The sequence below is a fragment of the Anopheles moucheti genome, chromosome 2, assembly GCF_943734755.1.
Source record: "Anopheles moucheti chromosome 2, idAnoMoucSN_F20_07, whole genome shotgun sequence".
NCBI lineage: Eukaryota > Metazoa > Arthropoda > Insecta > Diptera > Culicidae > Anopheles > Anopheles moucheti.
The window spans coordinates 24,266,963-24,290,278 of NC_069140.1; the positions used below are offsets into that span (position 1 = coordinate 24,266,963).

General features: G+C 47.8%; 1 protein-coding gene across 1 annotated transcript in view; it reads right to left on the reverse strand.

The window, feature by feature from the left end:
* Positions 1 to 3,199: 3,199 nt before the first annotated feature.
* LOC128310305 (organic cation transporter protein) overlaps positions 3,200 to 23,316 on the reverse strand; it is a 35,427-nt gene continuing 15,310 nt past the window's right edge. Inside the window, exons 2-10 of the mRNA XM_053046911.1 lie at positions 8,547 to 9,019; positions 7,931 to 8,077; positions 7,407 to 7,662; positions 7,049 to 7,316; positions 4,854 to 5,154; positions 4,518 to 4,698; positions 4,305 to 4,450; positions 4,115 to 4,239; positions 3,200 to 4,034 (exon numbers count right to left, since the gene is read on the reverse strand). Coding sequence (XP_052902871.1) covers positions 4,007 to 4,034; positions 4,115 to 4,239; positions 4,305 to 4,450; positions 4,518 to 4,698; positions 4,854 to 5,154; positions 7,049 to 7,316; positions 7,407 to 7,662; positions 7,931 to 8,077; positions 8,547 to 9,019 — 1,925 coding nt within the window. The 3' untranslated portion in view covers positions 3,200 to 4,006. The remainder of the gene's footprint in view (positions 4,035 to 4,114; positions 4,240 to 4,304; positions 4,451 to 4,517; positions 4,699 to 4,853; positions 5,155 to 7,048; positions 7,317 to 7,406; positions 7,663 to 7,930; positions 8,078 to 8,546; positions 9,020 to 23,316) is intronic.

The following is a 23,316-nucleotide window of genomic DNA, read 5'->3' on the forward strand; positions in this document are numbered from 1 at the left end:
TGATAAGCCGATGAAGGTGTAAAGTGTTGCAAACGTTTACTGTTTGTTTGATCAGTTTGCAATGGTTAACTTAGGAGTTTCAGCTTTACCATTTCTTTCCAATGGGCTGTGGCATTGAGTAGAGTTTGTTCAAGATTCATGTTCGCATACAGATCAGTTTTAATCAATTTTGGTTTCATTGTAGTGTTGGGAGGATTGGGATTCGGAAAAGGATTCGAAATATTTTGTCCAAGTAAGTGGTTAAATTCACAACCGATAAAATGCGAAACAAAAAGATTACGACAGAAGATTCTTAAACTTCATATAAACTATGTGATCAAACTTTGGACGAATCCATATTTTTGAAATAATACTAAAAATATATGATGGTGGTCAATCGTTGAGGCATTTTAAATGTACCAATTGCAAGATATCGAATTACCACTTCACACCACCGACAAGAACAACTTGGCGTACGTTCTATTTACGAGAATCCAAAAGCATGTGTCCTTGAGCAAAAATACTGTTCATAGCAGAATATATTCCGAATAGCTGGAGGTGGTTTTTGGTGTCCGGCACCGGGAATTAATTCCTGGTTAGTAGCATGTAGCGATCATATCTAGCAGACATCCGAAACCAACCGAATATTAGCCAAAGCGATTCTTGTTTGGTGTCTGGTATCGAATCTGACACGCTTCGGCGTAACACTTCCTACTAAGAAGCGTGTAAATTATATAGATGTGAGCATGTAGAAGAACATAAAGCAACAACAACCCCATCGATCATGTTACCTTTATTGCAAATGTTTGCTGAAACTTAAGGACAGCAGGTTGAAACCTATCAATGGGTTGGGAGCGTAATTGAAGAATTATAGTCCACCGGGCGTCTGTCCTGATTTATGGGCAGTAAGAGGAGCAACCACGCCACTGTCTAGCAGGAAACTGCACCCAGGTGTCGACAAAACTTTTGTTTTTGTACCGCTGTGGTGCATTCCTACAGCGAGTCCTCGCCAAGACAGCACCGGCGTTTATCACCGGTCGTGTGGCGGTCGACCAATCGGGTGACCTCAATCGATCGATTGGTGGTGCGTTCTAGTGATCGCGTTTCGCTCGTTCAGGTCGATTGGCTCCCGCTGGGAATTGGAGGCTAACTGTTCCGTCGGTGCAGGAATTTAGCCGTAACCTTCACTTCTAGCCGAACCGAAGCTTTGCGAACTGTGGGCCATCGTTTTCCAGAGCTTCAATTCCCTGGAAGCATTAGAACCCCCAACCGAAGTGTCGCACCGTGTGGAATGGCGATCGGAGTACCTTCGGGCCCCTTTTCCTGTGCTCCATCCCATTGTGCCTTTTTTGCGAAACATTGAAATCGTGACACTGTCGGACTGCATCAATTAACATACAATTATCTCAGCTGCAGCTCCGCCGGGTTTCACTTTTACCAAGAGCTCGAATTCTTCCCCAGGTACGTACCGACAACGGATGCCCTCTGGTGGGAAATTGAATCAATACTGCTGACCATACGGCTCGAAGGTCGTCGGTGCGTGAAAATTGTAGATACATCACACGGATGTACGGAGTGCAAGCCTGACACCCATTAGACGATCGTTTAGGCCCTAAAGAACTTTGGTCGGGGGTGCGTTGTTTTGTAAGTGGCACCGCATTAGCTGCTCAATTGCCGCTCGTCGTCGTGTGCCTAACGGTCTAATGAGTGGACCGAGTTGGTTCGGATGGTTTTAAGCATGCGCGTAGTGAAGATCGCGTACCACAGCCAGTATACGGTAGTGTACCACATTTATTATGTCTAGCGTATTGGAAACTACTCATACTCGCCTTCGGAGCGGTTAAGACGGTTTTCACACTCATGTACGGTATTGGTTACTCGCGCTCACGTATCCTTTTTCGTCTGCCCGGCCCGTGGTATGTAGTGTGTATGCGTGGAAAGGATATATACAATGACGATCAGCCTCTTACACTAGCACCGGCGTGTGCATTAGCATTTTGCCCGTCTATTTTTTCTACGCTGCAGCTTCATTTGCTCCGATCGCTTAATACTCATCTGGACACACACACACACACACTCTGCTCGTCGTGGTGGATCGCCACCTTCGCCTCTAGCTAAATGCTCTAATACCTTTCTTTGTTTGCTTGATAGCTTCTTACAATTAAAAATAAAACGACACCAACCAAATTGAGTTTGCTGGAGAGTGTCGCCAATCGATATTCGCCGTCTGCCTGATCGCGTTTGTTTGGATGCTGTAGTAATGCTTAAGTACGAAACGAGCGAAATAAATAAATTGGAAAGCTTCCATTGCTCCAACAATAACAAACACAGACCCGCTACCAACTGATTGCACACAGCTGAATGTATCGCATGAATGTCTGTTTGATCCTTCTTGTGTCTGCGTGTGTTTGGCTTTTTATAAACTATTTGCTAAACATTCTTATAACAACCCATCCTTTGCCAGCTTGATTAGCTTGTCGCGTTTTCCTTCGCATTACAACGCCCCTATTGAATATAGATGTATTATAATCTCGATTGAAACAGTCATCACCACCGACACGGCCATCAATAACAATCCACATTAACGATCAACCCTCTATATATGCTCATCCTTTTGCTTAACTATTAACACGAGCGTGTGCTCGCGCTTGGTAGCGAACACGAAAAAACAATCACCTGCTTCTTATGCAATTCGTTTTTGGTAGGCTAAGTGTGACGAAGGATATTACCCCATACTGGTACACGACACATGACACATTAACGTTTAAGTACAGCTAACATAGACGAACCCACTCTCTCTCTCCATGTTCGGGATAGATGCGCTAGGCCATGCTACTTGCTACAATGATGTTTGTTATTTTGGTTGGGTGGATGTAACACATAACAACCCTACCGGGGACATCAAAAAGGACAGCAAGAGAAAGAGAGCGACCTTTTAAAGGGTTTGCAACATTTTGGCCCTTAGTATAGTGTTATCCTCTTGTTTTTCCCCTCCTAACGCCATGTCGAAGCTTTTAAAATACACACCTAAAGCACTGTTACTATTTGATCGCCCATTGATCGGTTTTGCTGCAGATTATTTGTATCATGAGTAGCTACTTTACAAATGGTCTACATACCACACAAATTAGTTTTGCCGCCCTCTACATCTGTCATACGTTAAAAGAAGAAGCTCTTCTTCTTTTGGAAAAGAAGAAGAAGAAGAAGAAGAAGAATTGGGTTGGCATGGGCGTGTTACTAAACGGTACGATACAAAATCTCGTCCTAAACTCCTGCCTTCCTGCCCTGGAAGATCTACAACACTAGCCGGTAGATGGGGTAGTGGGTTCAGCAACTATTGGTTTAATGGTAATGACTGTGTTTTTTTCATTTGTTGCAGTTGAGTTTATGCTTATTTGTGAACCGGTCACAACGACAGTTTCGATCTCGTTTCGTTGCCCCTGGACCAGCCAGCGCAACACGAACGCGAGATGTAAATCGAAATGTTCGCTTCCTATTGAACTTTACGCTGCTATTACACTTATGCCTATTGTAACCATCTTTGTTCTTGGGGTGAGCTGTGTGTCGGCTAAACGAAATGGTTCAGTGTGTTACAACATAAATGCTACCATGCGTTTACCAGGTTGGATTAGGAATTTGTGAGGACCTTCGCGTGCGATTCTTTGCGGACAAGCGGTTCTATACATCAATGTCGTTTGGAATGGGACATTTCTTTTCCGCCCATTCGAAAACGTTCCCATACAATTGACCGTTTAGAATAAAATTGAGGAACAACCCTCACTGACGGAACCGAAGCCATGGTCCATGGTTCGGATGTGACTGTTGGAGTTTGAGGTTTTGGGTCAATCAAGTATGCTCCATGTACTACGAAACTCGTGCAGGGAGTAGATATGGCAGTTGCAGTTGTATTGATCGTTGATCATTTCTGTACGATACTCTAGCTTCCGCTCCGTGGGTTAGCCGTCATGGAAAGTGATGTTTTTGCTGTGGTCCGTTCGACCAGCTCGCGTTGCATTGGACGCGCACCCTAAGCAGCTGTCTGTGTATCGATTTCCCTGTTGAATAAGTGAGGAGATGATTTTTTCTATTGTAGAATTAATTACTAGAATGACAAGTAATCGGGGACTCCACTCACTTGTCCTCGTCATGCTCCTCGTGTTCGTGATGTTGCATGGCTTCCGGCAGGAAAATGATCACAATTGCGCCAAAAATACACCAAGCCGTTAGCAGTGTCATCAGCAGATGGTCCTCAATTTTCGTCTGCGGATGTAGGAAAATGATTAACCAAGGCTATGTTTATTCCAAACCCGGCAATGTTTACTTACCAACATCGACAAATATGGCGTCAGGATGAGAGCAAACCCGGCAGCCAAGTTGCAGGCCCCGACACCTACGTTGCGTATTGCGGTCGGGTACAGTTCGGCCGTATACACCGGCATAATCGTGTTACCGGCACTAATAGTGAATTTACCTGCAGTAGAAAATGTTAAGCTGTAAAGCTACCGAAAGAAAGGCAACTGTGTTCATTGTACTCCTACCGATCATCACGAACGTTATTTTCATCGCTAAAAATTCCGGCTTTCCCTCGACGATCGCGGCACACAGGCAGGCCAGGGCGGCAGCAAAGAAGGTCGCACAGAACAGCCACTTTTTGCCGGTACGGTTGATGATGTACATGGCTAGTGCAATCGCAGGAATTTCCACCAAACCGGCAAGCGCCTGCGGAAGTTAGCAAGAGAGCAAATCAATGCAGGTGCATTCGAGCTGTGTACAGCGGGTTGCATACCGCCAGGCGCATAACGAATTTTTTATAGCGATGTTTAAATTTGAACACCGTACGACGCGCAGCAACAGCCGCACAGAAATTGACTTACCGAGTTGAGATAAATGTTGCCACCGAAGCTGTTCATGTTCAGTACCAAACCGTAGTAGACGAGATTCATCGTGAACCAAATGCACAGGAAGCAAAATGTCACCAGACGCAAATATTTCGAACGGAACAGCTCGCACACACCGGCCGCCGTTTCCTCCTCGTCCACCGGCGGTTTCAGCAGTTTGTCCAAATTGTCGGGCAACGGGCGCTTGTTGAAGGCGGCCGCCTTACGGATGACTTCCTTCACCTCGGTAATGCGACCTTTGCACAGTAGCCAGCGGGGTGATTCCGGCAGGACGAACCTAAAAGCAGGACAAGATGAAGACAACGGTTTCAATTCTAAAACTGGCTAATTGTTTTTGCCATTTCGATCGATGTTTTGAAGTTTAAACAGGTACGCGTTCCTACACATCGGTTGGGCGCCTTATTTTCAACAAACACCCTTGCTTATGACGAAAGGACTTGTTTAGGGTGTGCGAGTACAACAAATTTAATGCGTGCCCCATCGTTGACACAAACGCTAGACAACATGCCGTACCGACATTCCGATGTCAAACCACAGCCAAGTCGACTTGGTCAATGGTGCCGACCAACGGTTCGGAAGGATGCCTTTTACCGAGCAAAACTACCACTAATTGCTAATTTGCAACGGAAGCACCATTTTCCAACGCTCGCCACATATCGTATTACCCTGGCCCGCGTGCAGACAACACATTCCGGGCGGGATGGCACACTGGGAAAGGTGCAACCCTCCCCCCTGGCGGCGAGATTGTGCAAATGCCAACCGTGAACCGTGAGTGAAATTGATGTAAACATGGAAGCATCCGAAGGTCGGCACCATTTTCCACGCCATCGTGTGTTAGGTTTTTGATACCGGCAGCGTGTTGTTTGCCGCCAGCGCTCAACCCCCAGTTGGAATTGTTTTGCAAGTTTTGCTTGGATTGACGTGTTGTCCTCTAGCTTAACAATGTCGAAAAATTATTCGCAAAAGGAAGACAGCTGGCACCACTGGGTCGTGGTGTTTGTTTGGTGGCAAAACAGAAAACAAACTCCACACCGGTATGATGGTATGTGCATTCTTTCCCGAGATTGAATTGTTCATCAGTTTGGCATCTCATTATCTGGTGATGATTTTTTGAGCTTAATTAGCTTCACACTGACGGGTCGGTTTGGCCGGTGGATGGTGCTTTGAACATGTGCATGCCTTCCATTCGTAAAATAGTAATAGCGCCACATCTGTATCATTTGTTCACACGGCGGGGTTGGAGTTGGCCGAAAGAAGCTAACCTATTTTTAAGCGATCACTTCAACAAAAATTCCCCGCCCTAAAAACACCCGGACCCGGTCGGGTGTGGGCGAAGATACTACTTTCGGCCATTCTTGCGTGCTGTAACCTGATACGGAGGGAATGGGAAAATTTATGGACAGTCGAGAAGCAACAAGTTGCAGCGACATGCGCTATGTACTCCATCGACCATCAAATGGTCTGTGAAATGGTTCCGCTGGTTTGACAGGTGAAGCGGTTCGTGTGTGGTTTAATTTATGACTGACCATTGGGGAGGATCTTCCACAGATTGAGCAGAATTTCATTCGTCCGTAACATCGCGAGACGAGTTCGGTGTTGCATAGCAAGTAAACTTATTTCATTGGATATCATTTAAAGTGGGGTTCTAAAGATTGGACAATTATTTTAAGTAAATCATTTAATTAATAGGCACTAATTATTCATATTATTCTTAAATAAATAGTTATGCGAATCGTAAAACTTCAAAGACGCATGATCCGTGCAAAGGTGCGTGTCTAAAAAATGTTGAAAGGTCTGAGTCTTGGGGTAGAATATCTCCACGGCTCTCACAAAACATGGCTGATACAAATTTCTATCCGTATCGTTTCCCTGTAGTAAGGACTTTACTAATCGACTACACAAGAGAGTAAGCCAGAAATTATGGATTGACATTATTTAGAAGTCTGTTCTGCCAAGTAGAAGAAGACTGTCTAGAAATTCCTGAGAACTCCTGAGGTTCCTGTAATGGTGGTTCATTTGCAATTCACGAATCTTCGTAATAGACATTTAGATTTACTAGTTTAAGCTCCAACACTAATTGAAATTCACCATACATAATGCCATGTGTACTTTTAGTTGAACAAATTGTTTCCACCAATGTTTTTTAAGGTTATTCGGTTATTTCTACTTACCACAACAAGCACAGAAACACTCCCGGCAGTCCAATGCACAGCTGCAAATTTCGATAGTCCTGCGTCAGGTAGGCAATGCCGGAGATCATAATATAGGAGACGGGCAGCGGAAACAGGTTGTACATGCCCGCGATCGTACGCCACTTCCCATCCACGTACTCGATCGCCAGTATGAGTCCCGCGTACGTCACCGACACGGAGACGATCCCGAGCAGCGCCCGCAGCACAAGATAGAACTCGAACGAATCGGCAAAGTAAAGCGCCAACCCTGGGTGCCAATGGAACGCAATGGAGAAATCGTTAGCAAGCGTTTGGTTTCGTTACCTAGCAGGCTGTGGCAAAAACTGTTTGCCCTCACCGAAAATCGACTGCAGGACGGCAGAGATGAAGAGCATCATTTTGCGGCCAAACTTGTCGGACAGTACGCCGGACGTGATGCCGCCGGTTGCGACGCCCGCCAGGAAGAACATCTCGGCCACATTCTTCAGGTACTCCTTGTCGCAGACGAGATTCCACTCCGAGGACCAGGTGTTGCCGAGGTTGTCCTGTACGTCAAACTCCCAGGCGCTACACGCCACCGTATCGGTGAGGTTCTGCGGTAGCGAAAAGTTGCCCTAAAACAAAAATTGGAAAGAGAATGTAGGTTTCAAGCACATGATGGACAACAAGGAATTCTATGGTAAGATATACAACATATTTCCTCATCCAGAATAGAAAACCAAACCAAACCACCAATTGTCCTGCGGCAATAGTTGGAAGTAATTTTTCCGCCTTCGGTGCGGTTCGTTTTCCTTTTTCTTCAAAAAGAAACACAACCACAAAGCAACAGGGTGCGCCAAAAAGGAGAAGCGAAGGATAGGACCCTGGGTACGCGCTACTTACCATCGACAGCTGGGCGCTCGTTAGCGCATTCCAGTCGTAATTCAGCATCCGGCAATTTTCCACCGAACCCGTCACGTTCCGCCACCGGTCGATCGGGACATCGGCTAGATGTGTTGGCCGTCGGCACCAGAAGCTTTTATCTGCTGCCTAGGACGGATTGATTATGCGCAACATTAACCGGGAAATGGGACACCGTATGAATATTGAAATGGTTTTTGCTTGCGCTATGTATGTCCCACAGCGCGTGGAGAACGGTTGGGAGACCGTGCAGGGTGGTGCGAGAACACGAGACGCCCGGTGCTTTCAATTGGTCTAATTATCTTGATGCGAATTCTTGGCATGTCGCAAATCTGTCGTACACGGGTTTTGCAGCTGAAGCACGACCGAAACGGCACAACAGGAAGCGAAAACAATGGATTACAGGCGGTTACAGTGTGGGCCTTTTTTGTATGTCACTGTATCGAACTTCAATGGATTACTTTATGTAGTTTAGATATTGCAAGAATTTAATGAGAAATAATTAGCAAACAGGAGAAAACACTGTTACACTGTATCGAGTCTCGTGTTCTCGCTCCACTGCAGGAAGATTCCCCACCAAAAAACAAGGCCAACTTACCTGAAATGTAGGCGAGTAGATGTGGAACGTGTTCGGCACCTGGAACAGGGATAGCAAAAACGTCATGACGAACTGCCACTTGCCGTAGTCCCCGATCAGTTCGCCAATGATGTCACTCTCCTCGTCCGAACTTTTCCTCTTCTTTTGGGGGATCTTCGTGCCGCCACCGTCACCACCGTTGCCTCCACCCTTGCCGCTCGGTTTGCTGTTTGCCTTGCTGTTGCTACTGCTCCGGTTGTTGTTGTTGATGCTCTTGGCGCTCGTTTGGTTGTGGCCGAAGGTTGTGGCGGGCTGCGGGTTGGCGGAAGGTGTGGGCGACGGTGTGGCACTCGGTTTGCCCACCATGGAGCTGGGGCTGGTGGCCCGTGACGAGGGGTTCAGCGTAATATGCATCCCGGTGCCGTCCTGGTCGGGATGGCCGGGCACTGGGGACGGTTCGTTCGGCGAGGTGGGTTTGGATTTGAACATCTTCACTGCAAAGGAACGGACAAAAAGCGAAAGACTGTCATAAAGCGAACGATTTTTGGCAGGTTTTTATTAGTCGCAGTCGGGGTGGAATTATACATTGTCTAATAAAAAATTGTAGTTTGTATGGACAGATGCAAAACCCAAAAGGAAGTGGAACGTTTTGGGTCACTCCACTACACTCGGCGCTAGCCTGTGGGTCAAGTGAGCAACAACTCGTGCCCGTGCATAATTCGTGCACAAATGCGCACTTGAACCGTCCGCACACCAACAAACTCCATACGCCACTGCAATCATGTGTATGCATCTCACATACGGTGAGATCCCCTCAAAAGGGACAAGAATGTATAAAATCGTTTGCTAAATAAAGACACTGCTCTTCGTACCTGCCTGGAATGCTGGTCTTTGATGTCCTGCCCCTTTTGATAGCGATTCGATAGCACACTTCGGATGCGGTATATGGTACCAAATGCCGCAAAGCTCCCACGTCCAAACGGCACACACTTAGTAGCGGCGATCGTAACACTAACGTGTCTCACACTCTAATAACCGTACGGGGTGTGTAAACTGGGCCCCCAAATGTAGTAAAGCGAAGCCATTAAAGCTTCTGTACCATCCCTTCCCAAAACGGTGGCCCTTCTCTAAATGGCTTGAAAACAACAACGCACCAGAAGCAAAAAAAACCTTGCCCTTGGTGTACTTGGTGGAAGTTTGAAGGAAAAACCAAACTGCATTCGATTCGATCGGTGCGTTGATTTTGACGCCCGTGTGTTATACACGGTTTCCGGATTAAAATTCAATTTGTATCGCAGCGTAGCGTTACCTAACGATGAGCCTCACCTCAACTCTGCCTTCATTGTAACACTCCATGAAGGAGGACGATCGCAGGTCAAGATTGCACCCTGTGATGGAATCGTTTATCCACAGGGTGGGGTTTTGAGGTTTTACTATTCGTGTAACTTAAAAACCATTAAAATGTTATATTTAAACACATTTTCATTATTGAAAATGATTATTTGTGTGGTCACTTTTTGAAAGCGATTTTCGCAAAGTATCCACTTCCAGATGTTGCTCCACAAATTGAACCATTGTTAAGGGTTTTCCATTTAATTGTTAGGCCATTTCTAGTTGAATACCGGAGATTTCTTGCTATATTTGAGCCTTACGTTGTTGAAGATTCGCTCAGGAAGGTCATACAACAATTTAGCAATTTGGAAATATTATCCTTATCTTATCATATTATTATGTGGATTATATCAATTGACAATATTTGACAACTGTTCGTCAATACCAAGGTCCATTCCGGCTGGCTGAGAATCCCAGAAGTCCTGCGATAACAAATTCAAATCCAAAGCACCGTCAGAACCGTCAGAATATGTTGAATCCGTGCATGAAAAGGAGATGTTATAGGCATAATAAATCACCACCAGGGAAGTAAGCGTTTTAGGTGTTTAGGTGTTTTCGTTACAACAAATCTCCATAGTTATCAAATACCGCTCCGTTACAAGCAAACCATCCCACTCGAACATTTAATTAACGGCCGTACAACGATCACATATTAAAAAAATAGCAACACGACTAACGTTAATACGCCGATATTAATAATTCATATCACACTTAATCTAAATATCTCTTGTACCCTCAACCTTTACAGCCAAACGGCCGGTTTCGCTATACATACAAAACAAACCGCCGTGCCGTTCCCATCCTGTCGATGGCGCTAGCGGACACCTTTAGGAGGAATAACATTTCAATTAAGTCACGTACGACGTATCCATCAATCAACCGATTGCCACTCAAATCGGTTTAATAATGGCGTAAACACTGAAACCATCAATTATGGATCAGTATCGCCGGTATTGGCGGTGTAATTGAAGCAACATAAAAACGAAGCCACAAAAACACACACACACAATTCGAAGTGATACATTTTAATAGTCAACGCACAACAAAACTATGGTGAAGAAAATATCATTAATATTAATAGATCGTATAACGACGACGACCAACAAAAAAAAACGAAACATGCTAACCGTTGTATTTTCCCTCCTGTTTTGCCCATCCGCACACACCGAGCAAAGCGGCGGATAAACGGAAATTACATCAACTGAACCGGACAGAATGCTTTCCATTTGATTGACATCTGAATGGGCAACATTACGCACACGTCCCGCCGGCAACATAATGGGAGGCTTGACATCTCGAGAAGCCACCGCATAGTTAATCTTCATTTCTCCACGCTACGGGCCAAGCGTTTTCGGTGCGCCCCGGATCGTTTTGCACCGCTCAAATGCTTTGCGTTCGATTGATCGCTGAAAAGGGAACTGCCGCATGATAGCGCATTATATCCATTAATCTTCGCGGTTTAATGCGGTTTTGAGATCGTTGATCACGCCGCCTTATAAATGTAAATTCCGCAAACAAGTTGAATGAAGCTCAAGTGCGATCGCAGCTAGCATTTTGATTGCAGCTGAATGAATGGAATGTAAACATTGAAGCACATGTTTCCGTTCCGTATGCGTTTTTGTTGCTGTTTATTGCCCGCGATCGGTTCGGCAGCGGAAAGAGTATTATTTATTGTACGGACCCCCTGACGCACGGTTACAATGTTGCCATGGTCGTTGATCTGAATTTGATCATTATTTGTGCGATAATGATCTTTAAGGGGTTTAATATTAAGTAAAATTCCCAGTTCCAAATGACTTTCAAAGGTTTGTATGATTTAAAACAAAAACTTATTGTTTTACAGTAAGAAGCAATAAGTAACATAAGTATAACCCCATTTGTTTCTTTTTTGGAAATAACAAATGAAGCCATAGACAAAATGATTTCAATAGTCACGAAGAACTTAGATTATTATGATTATTTTCTTATTTTTAATAAATTATTATAAAGTAATAAATGTGCCTATATATGTGAATTATAGGTAAAGGTAAATAATAGGTAAATTTCTCTTAATGTTTTTATTTTCCTGTACATCCTGTGGTTATAAAAAAACAGCAATGTGTTTCTTTATTTGAAACATTTGTTTATTCAGTTTGATGTAAAAAAATTAAAATTATAACGTGCCTTTTAACAAGGTACCATATATAAAAAAACCATTTACCAAAATGTTTAGAACTTCATATTGAAGTCATAATATTTGCATGGTGGGAGTTACTAGATAATTAAAAAAAGAGGAATTTATTTAAAACAATATTTGAAATAATTATTAAATAACTTTATTTATCAAAATCATTATTTTATGCTAGCGATCCTATAGTTATGTTACTCACTGTAAATCGCGATCGGGAGTAAAAATGTTATATTGTGAGCATAGTTATGCTTCATAATTTTGTGAAACATCATTTTAAGGATTTTAGGGAAAAAAGAGTTTATGCAGTCAACTGCTATCATAACGCACGAACGAGAAAGCCAATCAAAAGAAAGAATCCCACCCCCCCCCCCCCCATCCTAAATCAAAACAGATCCATCATCCAATCCTTTACCTTTCGCACATGATAAAGAGCTCATGATGAGATCAACTAAATAAACGTTTATTTACCGAACCCTCGCCCCCTTGCTCGAATGTTGCTTTCTCCAGTGACATCTGTTACAGCGTGTTGCAATCACTTCACCCGACGGTAGTGATATCCATCCCACGGTACAGGCTCGGCAGGTGGTACGTATTTCATTTCATCGCGCGCTTTGAATACGCCCCATAACTGGCACAATCTCAGCGCACGGTGAACTTTTCCAATCCGCCACCGTACGCCAAAGGTGAGTGAGTCGACCTGAGATTGTTGACTTTTAATTTGCGTTCGCTTCGGGTTGTCCGCGGGATGGTTTCGTGGTTTTGTGATTACATTTTGCTCCACATCAAACGTTGCGGTGCAGTAGCAGCAGCAGCAGCAACAGCACCAGGTTATTCTACCGACGCTCCCGTGCCATGCGAGCATCAACTGTCCCTCCTCCCCATCGAGTATATGGTCGTTGGAGTTGACGGAGTAACTTTGTGTAAAGTTTTCCTAATTGCAAAACGCTACCGACTCTGTTTGACGATCGCTGGCTGGTGGCAAACTAATATATTCTACCCCCGATCGGTGATGGGGTCACGGAATCGTGGGGATTAGAAATGAAGCGAGCGCAACAGTGGCCAGCTGATTGCTAGTCAAGAACTGAACCGTATGACAGTGGCTCTATTCTCGTTCCTCACTCTCCTCCTGATGAGATGAATGTCTTGTTGTCTCGTATCACGTTTCTCCACAAACAGTTTCTACCTTTCGATTAGTTCGCTACAAACGCGACTGGGGGTGTTTTCTCTGTGGTGGATTTTTCCATAAACATTCAGCCACATCCTTCCCTACAGCATCACAACCTATCGTCCCGTCGGGAGTCAACCCGTAAATAAATACCACTCCGTTCGTTTCGGGTAAACCGCGGTAAACCGATTTGGGGAAAATTTAGTTAGAAACCCATTAAAATGTGACTCTGGTTTTTCTGGTTACGGAAAGCCAAGCCAAGACGACTCGATGAGATACAAATGTAACCAACATCAAACAGGAATGGCAGGAAAACGCACACACACACACACAGAACGATTCGATCCAAAAGTTGTACAACCAACGAAGAGCTACGGTAGAGGGAAAAGATCTAACGTAGCACGGATGAAAGCGATCCCATTAGAGGTTTTGTCGGGGAGTTTGAGTTTCGTTTTTTTTTTTCGTTGGCCGAAAATTACTTATACAACCACAAACAGTTTTCAAATTAAAAAAAAAAAAAGAAATCCACCATAATTTTTGCAATCTTAATCATTTCCCAAAACCGTACGGCACGTCATTTCGCACCACCAAATGTTACCCATCGGAGCCAACAAAAGTGGCAACATTAATGTCTGGCATGGACCACACCTCCAGAAATGCCACCAGATCGGTCCTCCCCCACCTCATCGTTGGTTCGGTACGTGACTTCACGACCCGAAGTTTGTCTTCCTGTGGCATCCTTAAATGTCTCTCTCTCGCTCCCAGGTTCGTTTCGTTTTGTTGGGACCAAAACCGCGTCCGTCTACGAATTTGCATCGTGGGAAAGTTTTCGGTACCGACGATTCTATATACATTCGTGGCACAATCTTAACTTTCTCGCTTTTGCAAAAGGATACCCGGCACGGCACGTTTGTGTGTTTGTGCGGAGCAAACGATCCAGCTACAGTTTATCATTTTAATGCCAGCGCCGGCTTGGGGGGCTTGGTGTATCCATTTTGCGATACAAGTTGGAACCATCTTTTCACTTTCAAACTACATCTGCGCGGAATTCAAACGGATGTTCTCGGAGGGAAAAGCGGTAGAAAATTCAATTGAAACTTACTATAATTGCAAGCAGTTTTGGCTGGCGATTCGTAAACTACTTAAATCCATCGTAAAGAATTGCTTTACTAAAGTTATTGCACAATTGTGAATAACATATTGTAAAGCTTATGTGGATTCTTACATCATTTTATATATTACATAAACTTTATAAGCCACACTAAAATAACGGTGAACTTTCTTATATAGTTTTGTTGTAAAACCATTGCATAAGATAAACATCTCTAACGGTTTAGAAGAACGCCAACTGTTGCTTAGTTTATTAAATTAAATGTTATGCTTCAATGTTTGACCACCGTCGAACCACAGCTTGAATCTCGCTTGCCGATTTGATACTCCGCTCGCGGATGTAACTCGATACCGATGGATGGTTCGTTCGCCCGTGCCATCAAGAATTATGGAACTGCGGCGTAACATGAGTACGCACGGTACGGGAAGTCAGTGTGATTTATGAGCGGAAACAACGCCACTGCGCAACGGTTGAACACCGACACCGAAAGTTTGATGGCGATCGTTTATCCAGTTGGCAATAATTTTGAAAGTGTTATTAACTCTTTTTTCGAAAAAAGTCTCCCGAAGAAGTTCCCCATTGGGACCGGCGGGAGAAGGGTCTCTTTGTATGTTACGCATAGGGGTAGTAATATCGTCCAATAGTTATTTGCTGATTAAAATTTAAAGCGAAACAGCTCATTAATGTTTAATTTTGATGGTCAGCGGCGGATCAAACGGGAGGCGGAGTAGGCGGTCGCCCAGGGCCTCGCCGTGTTGGGGGGCCCCAAACAACTTGTTCCGATTGTGCGATTTTTGAAAATTTTACAGCAGAGTTAATTTATAGCACAAAATCTAATTAAAAAGGTAGAAAATTGATATACTTAGATTTTATATATCCTTGGTAAGATAATTTTTTTTTATTTGATTAGCTATTTCGGCCCGGTTACACGGCTACGCAAGAGAAGTATGCAGTGTATTCAAACTCCTTCTTCTTTATCGGCACGACATCTTCAGGATGTTTAAGCCAACCATTTCTAGTTTTTTTTTACTTTATTTACCCGTAGGATAGTAAGTGCTGCGTACGGAGGTTTGGTGGTCCAAATGAAATTTTTCCGTGGTCCTGTCTTGTACAGACCGACTGCGCTACCAATACACCATCTGGCCGCCCCGTGAACCCTTATATGCCCTTTTACTTCAACCTATTCATGTATTCTATTTCTTGAACGGGTTTTTTCATCTGTTCGTAAATGATCATACCGTTAGATGCTAGAATAGAAACCATGCTTGTTTTCACTTGCGTAATATTTGCCAGCTATTGCCATTGCGATACTCGTGGTGTGGTATTGTTTTCTCTCACCGATTGAACCGTGAAAATGTCCAGCCTACGTGTTTCGAAACAGTATTGTGGTGGAGTATTGTGTTTAGTATTACGATTGTCACAATTTCTGTAAGTTTGCAAGCCGGTAATGATATATTTTTTTTTTCAGGAACGGCCAGGCCGTATTGCTACCGGTAATGATGTTATAACCGACACAATCTGTCAGTGTACTACGTCATAGCTAGCATTGTCATAGATTAGGAATAAAATCATATTGCAATCATTAGAACTTTCTTTTCCGTTCGATATTTGATATTTCATGGTTCTTGGAATACCATTTCTGTCTTTCTTGATTATTACTTATTCGAAGCTGGATTGTAGGTCCAGCTTAAGTCCACCCATCCCAAACTGTCCAAACACTTCATCATATCCCCGTGTAGAATACTGTTCAAACTACATTGTTGTAATCTCGGTAAAATTTGCATCGTTGTTAGACTGGAATTGTTCTAAAATTTTCAAATCTAAATCCATACGGTTGAAGATCATCGCCGCGAAATCGTTGTTCTAAATTAAAAAAAGAACACGAAAAACGATACTTGAAAAAATCAAGTATGCATTTATATAAAAATAATGTATTCAGTGAAGAACCTATCATAGTAGTCTTGCTAAAACATTGTCGTGCGTGCTGAAAGCGGTCTCGTTTTTTGCATTGAAAACTCAGTTTGTTTGAGAAAAATTAGTGAGTGCTTTGTGGTGTTGTATCCCTACAATTTGCTACTGACTATCCAATTTTGCCTGAGGAGCACATAGTGTGTTTCATACTGATGTAAATATGCAAGTGTAAATGTGACGAAATGATCGCAAGTGTCTTCACAATGAGCGAAGAGATCGGGCCAGAAATTGTTGGATTTCTTGACGCACGGACAACCGACCTAAAATTGGAGCATCAAACTTAATACGCGAAAATCAAGCGAACGATCGAAATTCACATTAATATGTGCAGGGCCACGAGAGTTGATAAAATGCTGACAAATTTGTCAAATGACCAAATAAACTAGGCAACTGTGAAAACCACTATACCGTTGCCGCGCACGCAACTGTTTTCAGATTTCCGATACCAGAAGAGCATGTTTTTCCAGAGATGACATCTGCCACTTGGGACAAATTTGCCCATCACAATTGCATACTATCAAACACGTGAGAACGATCGCTAATAAGTAATATCAATAAAACCAAAAGCATCCTTCATCTCGCTCAAACTTTCCGTCGGCTGGTACGAAATTCCATACAAAACCAGCTGTTTTCCGATTTCCGATACCAGGAAAGCATCCACGGAACAGGTAGCACCTTATACAGCATTTTTGGTCGAAAACCGCCGAAAAGTATGCAATGTTTGAACACTAACTTTCCCGTTAGTCGAGTAAAATTTTGCAGCAATTTTACTCAAAAACCGTCGAAAGTTATGCAATGTTTAAACACTAACTTTCCCGTTGGTCGTGAAAAATTTCTTCGAAAACCATCAGTTTTCGAATGTATAGTACCAGGAGAGCATCCACGGAAGAGGTAGCTCCTGGTACTGCGCCGTAAGGTATGCAATCAAATTGCAATGCAATGCGCCGCAAGGTATGCAATGTTTATACACTAACTTTTCATACAAACCAGCTGTTTTCAAATTTCCGATACCAGGAGAGCATGTACTTCAAGAGGTGACATCTTCCTTCCCCCTCCACCCCCCCTTGGCGACAAAGATGGTGGACAAGATGGCCGACAAGATGGCGGACAAGATGGCGGTCAAGATGGCGGTCAAGATGGCGGTCAAGATGGCGGACAAGATGGCGGACAAGATGGCGGACAAGATGGCGGACACAAGAAGGCGGCCAAGATGGCGGACAAGATGGCGGACAAGATGGCGGACAAGATGGCGGACAAGATGGCGGACACAAGATGGCGGACAAGATGGCGGCCAAGATGGCGGACAAGATGGCGGACAAGATGGTGGACAAGATGGCGGACAAGATGGCGGACAAGATGGCGGACAAGATGGCGGACAAGATGGCGGACAATATGGCGGACAAGATGGCGAACACAAGATGGCGGACAAGATGGTGGACAAGATGGCGGCCAAGATGGCGGCCAAGATGGCGGACAAGATGGCGGACAAGATGGCGGACAAGATGGCGGACACAAGATGGCGGTCAAGATGGCGGACAAGATGGCGGCCAAGATGGCGGACAAGATGGCTGACAAGATGGCGGACAAGATGGCGGCCAAGATGGCGGCCAAGATGGCGGACAAGATGGCGGACCCAAGATGGCGGCCAAGATGGCGGACAAGATGGCGGACAAGATGGCGGACAAGATGGCGGACAAAATGGCGGCCAAGATGGCGGACAAGATGGCGGACACAAGATGGCGGACAAGATAGCGGACAAGATGGCGGACAAGATGGCGGACAAGATGGCGGACACAAGATGGCGGCCAAGATGGCGGACAAGATGGCGGCCAAGATGGCGGACAAGATGGTGGCCAAGATGGCGGACACAAGATGGCGGCCAAGATGGCGGACAAGATGGCGGCAAAGATGGCGGACAAAATGGCGGCCAAGATGGCGGACAAGATGGCGGACAAGATGGCGGACACAAGATGGCGGACACAAGATGGCGGACAAGATGGCGGACACAAGATGGCGGCCAAGATGGCGGACAAGATGGCGGACAAGATGGCGGACAAGATGGCGGACAAGATGGCGGCCAAGATGGTGGACAAGATGGCGGACAAGATGGCGGACAAGATGGCGGACAAGATGGCGGACACAAGATGGCGGACACAAGATGGCGGACAAGATGGCGGACACAAGATGGCGGCCAAGATGGCGGACAAGATGGCGGACAAGATGGCGGACAAGATGGCGGCCAAGATGGTGGACAAGATGGCGGCCAAGATGGCGGACAAGATGGCGGACAAGATGGCGGACAAGATGGCGGACACAAGATGGCGGTCAAGATGGCGGACAAGATGGCGGCCAAGATGGCGGCCAAGATGGCGGACAAGATGGCGGACAAGATGGCGGACAAGATGGCGGACAAGATGGCGGCCAAGATGGCGGCCAAGATGGCGGACAAGATGGCGGACAAGATGGCGGACAAGATGGCGGACAAGATGGCGGCCAAGATGGCGGACAAGATGGCGGACAACATGGTGGACAAGATGGCGGACAAGATGGCGGACAAGATGGCGGACAAGATGGCGGACACAAGATGGCGGACAAGATGGCGGACAAGATGGCGGACAAGATGGCGGCTAAGATGGCGGACAAGATGGCGGACAAGATGGCGGACAAGATGGCGGACAAGATGGCGGACAAAATGGCGGACAAGATGGCGGCCAAGATGGCGGACACAAGATGGCGAACACAAGATGGCGGACAAGATGGCGGCCAAGATGGCGGACAAGATGGCGGACAAGATGGCGGACAAGATGGCGGACAAGATGGCGGCCAAGATGGCGGACAAGATGGCGGACAAGATGGCGGACAAGATGGCGGACACAAGATGGCGGCCAAGATGGCGGCCAAGATGGCGGACAAGATGGCGGCCAAGATGACGGACAAAATGGCGGCCAAGATGGCGGACAAGATGGCGGACAAGATGGCGGCCAAGATGGCGGACAAGATGGCGGATAAGATGGCGGCCAAGATGGCGGACAAGATAGCGGACAAGATGGCGGACAAGATGGCAGACAAGATGGCGGCCAAGATGGTGGACAAGATGGCGGACACAAGATGGCGGACACAAGATGGCGGACAAGATGGCGGACAAGATGGCGGACAAGATGGCGGCCAAGATGGTGGACAAGATGGCGGACAAGATGGTGGACAAGATGGCGGACAAGATGGCGGCCAAGATGGCGGACAAGATGGCGGACAAGATGGCGGCCAAGATGGCGGACAAGATGGCGGACAAGATGGCGGACAAGATGGCGGACAAGATGGCGGCCAAGATGACGGACAAAATGGCGGCCAAGATGGCGGACAAGATGGCGGACAAGATGGCGGCCAAGATGGCGGACAAGATGGCGGATAAGATGGCGGACAAGATGGCGGACAAGATGGCGGCCAAGATGGCGGCCAAGATGGTGTACAAGATGGCGGACACAAGATGGCGGACAAGATGGCGGACAAGATGGCGGACACAAGATGGCGGCCAAGATGGCGGCCAAGATGGCGGACAAGATGGCGGCCAAGATGACGGACAAAATGGCGGCCAAGATGGCGGACAAGATGGCGGACAAGATGGCGGACAAGATGGCGGACAAGATGGCGGACAAGATGGTGGACAAGATGGCGGACAAGATGGTGGACAAGATGGCGGCCAAGATGGCGGACAAGATGGCGGACAAGATGGCGGACAAGATGGCGGACAAGATGGCGGCCAAGATGGCGGACAAGATGGCGGCCAAGATGGCGGACAAGATGGCGGACAAGATGGTGGACAATATGGCGGCCAAGATGGCGGCCAAGATGGCGGCCAAGATGGCGGACAAGATGGCGGCCAAGATGGCGGACAAGATGGCGGACAAGTAGCGGACAAGATGGCGGACAAGATGGCGGCCAAGATGGCGGACAAGATGGCGGCCAAGATGGCGGACAAGATGGCGGACAAGTAGCGGACAAGATGGCGGACAAGATGGCGGACAAGATGGCGGACAAGATGGCGGACAAGATGGTGGACAAGATGACGGACAAAATGGCGGCCAAGATGGCGGACAAGATGGCGGACAAGATGGCGGCCAAGATGGCGGACAAGATGGCGGATAAGATGGCGGCCAAGATGGCGGACAAGATGGCGGCCAAGATGGCGGCCAAGATGGTGGACAAGATGGCGGACACAAGATGGCGGACAAGATGGCGGACAAGATGGCGGACACAAGATGGCGGCCAAGATGGCGGCCAAGATGGCGGACAAGATGGCGGCCAAGATGACGGACAAAATGGCGGCCAAGATGGCGGCCAAGATGGCGGACAAGATGGCGGACAAGATGGCGGACAAGATGGCGGCCAAGATGGCGGACAAGATGGCGGCCAAGATGGCGGACAAGATGGCGGACAAGATGGCGGACAAGATGGCGGACAAGATGGCGGACAAGATGGCGGCCAAGATGGCGGACAAGATGGTGGACAATATGGCGGCCAAGATGGCGGCCAAGATGGCGGCCAAGATGGCGGACAAGATGGCGGACAAGATGGCGGACAAGATGGCGGACAAAATGGCGGACACAAGATGGCGGCCAAGATGGCGGACAAGATGGCGGACACAAGATGGCGGACAAGATGGCGGACACAAGATGGCGGACAAGATGGCGGACAAGATGGCGGACAACATGGTGGACAAGATGGCGGCCAAGATGGCAGACAAGATGGCGGACAAGATGGCGGACAAGATGGCGGACACAAGATGGCGGACAAGATGGCGGACAAGATGGCGGCCAAGATGGCGGCCAAGATGGCGGACAAGATGGCGGACAAGATGGCGGACAAGATGGCGGACAAGATGGCGGACAAGATGGCGGACAAGATGGCGGACAAAATGGCGGACAAGATGGCGGCCAAGATGGCGGACACAAGATGGCGGACACAAGATGGCGGACACAAGATGGCGGACAAGATGGCGGACATGATAGCGGACAAGATGGCGGACAAGATGGCGGACAAGATGGCGGACAAGATGGCGGACAAGATGGCGGACAAGATGGCGGCCAAGATGGCGGACAAGATGGCGGACTAGATGGCGGACAAGATGGCGGACAAGATGGCGGACAAGATGGCGGACAAGATGGCGGACAAGATGGCGGACAAGATGGCGGACAACATGGTGGAAACAAGATGGCGGACAAGATGGCGGACAAGATGGCGGACACAAGATGGCGGACAAGATGGCGGACAAGATGGCGGACAAGATGGCGGCCAAGATGGCGGCCAAGATGGCGGACAAGTTGGCGGACAAGATGGCGGACAATATGGCGGACACAAGATGGCGGACAAGATGGCGGCCAAGATGGCGGACAAGATGGCGGACAAGATGGCGGACAAGATGGCGGCCAAGATGGTGGACAAGATGGCGGACACAAGATGGCGGACAAGATGGCGGACAAGATGGCGGACAAGATGGCGGCCAAGATGGCGGACAAGATGGCGGACTAGATGGCGGACAAGATGGCGGACAAGATGGCGGACAAGATGGCGGACAAGATGGCGGACAAGATGGCGGACAAGATGGCGGACAACATGGTGGAAACAAGATGGCGGACAAGATGGCGGACTAGATGGCGGACAAGATGGCGGACAAGATGGCGGACAAGATGGCGGACAAGATGGCGGACAAGATGGCGGCCAAGATGGCGGACAAGATGGCGGACAAGATGGCGGACAAGATGGCGGACAAGATGGCGGACAAGATGGCGGACAAGATGGCGGACAAGATGGCGGACAACATGGTGGAAACAAGATGGCGGACAAGATGGCGGACAAGATGGCGGACAAGATGGCGGACACAAGATGGCGGACAAGATGGCAGCCAAGATGGCGGACAAGATGGCGGCCAAGATGGCGGACAAGATGGCGGACAAGATGGCGGACAAGATGGCGGACAAGATGGCGGACAAGATGGCGGCCAAGATGGCGGCCAAGATGGCGGACAAGATGGCGGATAAGATGGCGGACAAGATGGCGGACAAGATGGCGGACAAGATGGCGGACAAGATGGCAGCCAAGATGGCGGACAAGATGGCGGACACAAGATGGCGGACAAGATGGCGGACAAGATGGCGGACAAGATGGCGGCCAAGATGGCGGACACAAGATGGCGGACAAGATGGCGGACAAGATGGCGGACAAGATGGCGGACAAGATGGCGGTCAAGATGGCGGACAAGATGGTGATAAAGAGGTGGGTGGTGACCCGTGGGAGGTTGGTGGTGACCCGTAAGGGGTGGGTGGTGACCCGTGGGAGATTGGTGGTGTCCCGTGGGAGGTGGATGGTGACCCGTGCGAGGTGGTTGGTTACCCGTGGGAGGTGGGTGGTGACCCGTGGGAGGTGGGTGGTGACCCGTGGGAGGTGGGTGGTGACCCGTGGGAGGTGGGTGGTGACCCGTGGGAGGTGGATGGTGACCCGTGGGAGGTGGGTGGTGACCCGTGTGAGATGGGTGGTGACACGTGGGAGGTGGGTGGTGACCCGTGGGAGGTGGGTGGTGACCCGTGGGAGGTGGATGGTGACCCGTGGGAGGTGGATGGTGACCCGTGGGAGGTGGGTGGTGACCCGTGGGAGGTGGGTGGTGACCCGTGGGAGGTGGATGGTGACCCGTGGGAGGTGGATGGTGACCCGTGGGAGGTGGGTGGTGACCCGTGGGATATGGGTGGTGACCCGTGGGAGGTGGGTGGTGACCCGTGGGAGGTGGATGGTGACCCGTGGGAGGTGGATGGTGACCCGTGAGAGGTGGATGGTGACCCGTGGGAGGTGGAAGGTGACCCGTGGGAGGTGGATGGTGACCCGTGGGAGGTGGGTGGTGACCCGTGGGAGGTGGATGGTGACCCGTGGGAGGTGGGTGGTGACCCGTGGGAGATGGGTGGTGACACGTGGGAGGTGGGTGGTGACCCGTGGG